This window comes from Humulus lupulus, chromosome 9, assembly GCF_963169125.1.
Source record: "Humulus lupulus chromosome 9, drHumLupu1.1, whole genome shotgun sequence".
NCBI lineage: Eukaryota > Viridiplantae > Streptophyta > Magnoliopsida > Rosales > Cannabaceae > Humulus > Humulus lupulus.
This window is the reverse complement of record NC_084801.1, coordinates 45,791,880-45,793,943: the sequence shown is the minus strand read 5'-3', so window position 1 is coordinate 45,793,943 and position 2,064 is coordinate 45,791,880. Positions and strand designations below refer to the sequence as shown.

Below are 2,064 nucleotides of genomic sequence, written 5' to 3'. Positions count from 1 at the left end.
TATGTCAATAAAGAATTTTACAATCTCCCCCTTTGGCAATTTGATAGACAAAATTAATTCAAACACCTACAACACAAATGTTAGTGATAAGTAAAGAGAAAGAACCCCCCCAGAAAACATGCATTAACTTATAACAAACATGTAAAGAAACTAGACTTAACTCCCCCTCAAAATAAGAAGATCCAGAGTTAAACAAAACAACAAACAAGCAGGTTTTTGGAAGTATCTACTCTCCCCCTTTGTGTCTTTCAAAGAAGCCAAAGAACAATAAACCATAAAACAAAAGAGAGTATCAAAGTTTAATTGACAAAGACTAAAATAAAACTAAACGACTGGATCTTTGGACAGAGATTGAACAGCCTCCAACACAGGACGTTGCAGTCCTTCAATTGACATCACTCAAGCAGCCAAAGAATCAACATAGGCTCGAACAGCAGCTATTTCTGTTGCAACAAGTCCGGAATCTGTGGCAACAGAGGAGGACGCATGAGGAATGTCATCCGAGGCAAACTTTAGAGATTGGGGCTTGACTTTCTTGGTTGATGGAACATCAGTGGCTTCAGAAGGAGGAGCAGAGGCCTTGTAGGAAGCAGCAGTAGTGGGAGCCACCAAGTCTTCTTGATCACGTTGGAGATCTTTTTTCTGCATACTCAACACTTTATAAATAACTTGAGGAAAAGGAAGATTCAAGTTTTTCCTATTACCTTTGCAAAACCCAATGATTTGATCATGAATAACCAAAGCCAAATTTATGCCAAGACTGGTCCCCACCTTGTACAAAAATGAAGCCATATCAAAAGAGATAGTGGCAGTGTGAGAAGTGGGCTTCCAATTCGTTGTGGCAAACTTATGGAGGACAGCATAAGTGTAGGTGAGATTAGAGACCGAGATGACTGTATTAGATAGACATACCATTTTTTGCCCTACCAATTCAGTGATAACCATATCCTTGTCAAGAGAGGCAACATCATCATCATCCTCGACATCAAGGGGAAGATGCAAGGCAAGGGCAATGTCTTGAGGAGAAAAAGAGAACCAATGGCCCCTAACAAACACTTTATTATACAGAGAAGATTTAGGTTCAATAATTTCATTAGTAAGATTGGCATAGAATTCCTTGACTATTCTATCCACAAAACCAGTAAATTTAACCAAAGAACCTGTCCATGTTCGATCTTGAAGCATTGTTAGCACACCATAAGGTCGATGATCACTCAAGACATAATTTCTCTCAATGATAAATTTCCTTTGAGCATAGAGAACCATATCACGAGCATTATCATTATAACAAAAAGTTGAAGAATAAGGTTTGAAATTTACACCTGAACGTTTTGGAGAAGGTGTAGGATCAGAAATAGGTCTCTTCCCTTTAGCCTTAGATGACAAAGGAGTTGCAATTGGATCTAAGTCAGATTCGACTTCTTGTTCAGAGGGGACAATGTCTTCTTTTTCTGGCTTATCAGACTTAGCTTCTGATTCTGCATTGTTAGGAACCGTTTCATCAGATAAGGTGGTATCATGGCTTGCTTCAGATTCAAACTTTTCTTCCTCAGGGTCAGATTCGGAGGAAGACAAAGAAGGGGGATGAGCCTTCAATCTTTTCTTGGTAGCAGTCAAGGGAGAGGAAGACGCGTTCAATCCCAATTTCCTTTTGGGAGCCACATAATTCTTCTTGGACTGGCTCGGCTTCAAGGGAAATTTGAGCAACCCAGCAGCAGCAGCTTTGGAAGAAGATGAAACAGATTTTGATTTTGCCCTAGCCGCCAGAGACGAATCAATCGGAAGAGGAGATGGGTCTTTGGCTCGAGAGGGCACCACCACTTCAGATGGTGGTGCAACATCGACAATGTCAACTGAGATATCTAGAAACACCATGGGGTGTTCATGAGAGAGGGAGAACACCTTCTTGCGCACCTTGGATTTGCAAGTCTTTCCAACAGATGAGGCAGGTGCTGGAACAGATGGAGCCGCTATTGACACAGATGGAGGTGGCGATGGAGAGGGCACCTTCCTGGATTGAGAAGCAGGAGTCTTCTTAGAGGAAGCACCACGAGTTCTCACCAT

At 41.5% G+C, this 2,064-nt stretch overlaps 1 protein-coding gene across 1 annotated transcript; it reads right to left on the bottom strand.

Moving 5' to 3' along the window:
- Nucleotides 1-399: 399 nt before the first annotated feature.
- On the bottom strand, nt 400-2,064 carry LOC133799670 (uncharacterized). The gene is made up of 2 exons (XM_062237669.1): nt 1,323-2,064; nt 400-1,121 (listed from the first exon to the last, which is right to left on the bottom strand). Exons 1-2 carry the CDS (start codon nt 2,062-2,064, stop codon nt 400-402), a joined length of 1,464 nt encoding a protein of 487 aa, XP_062093653.1.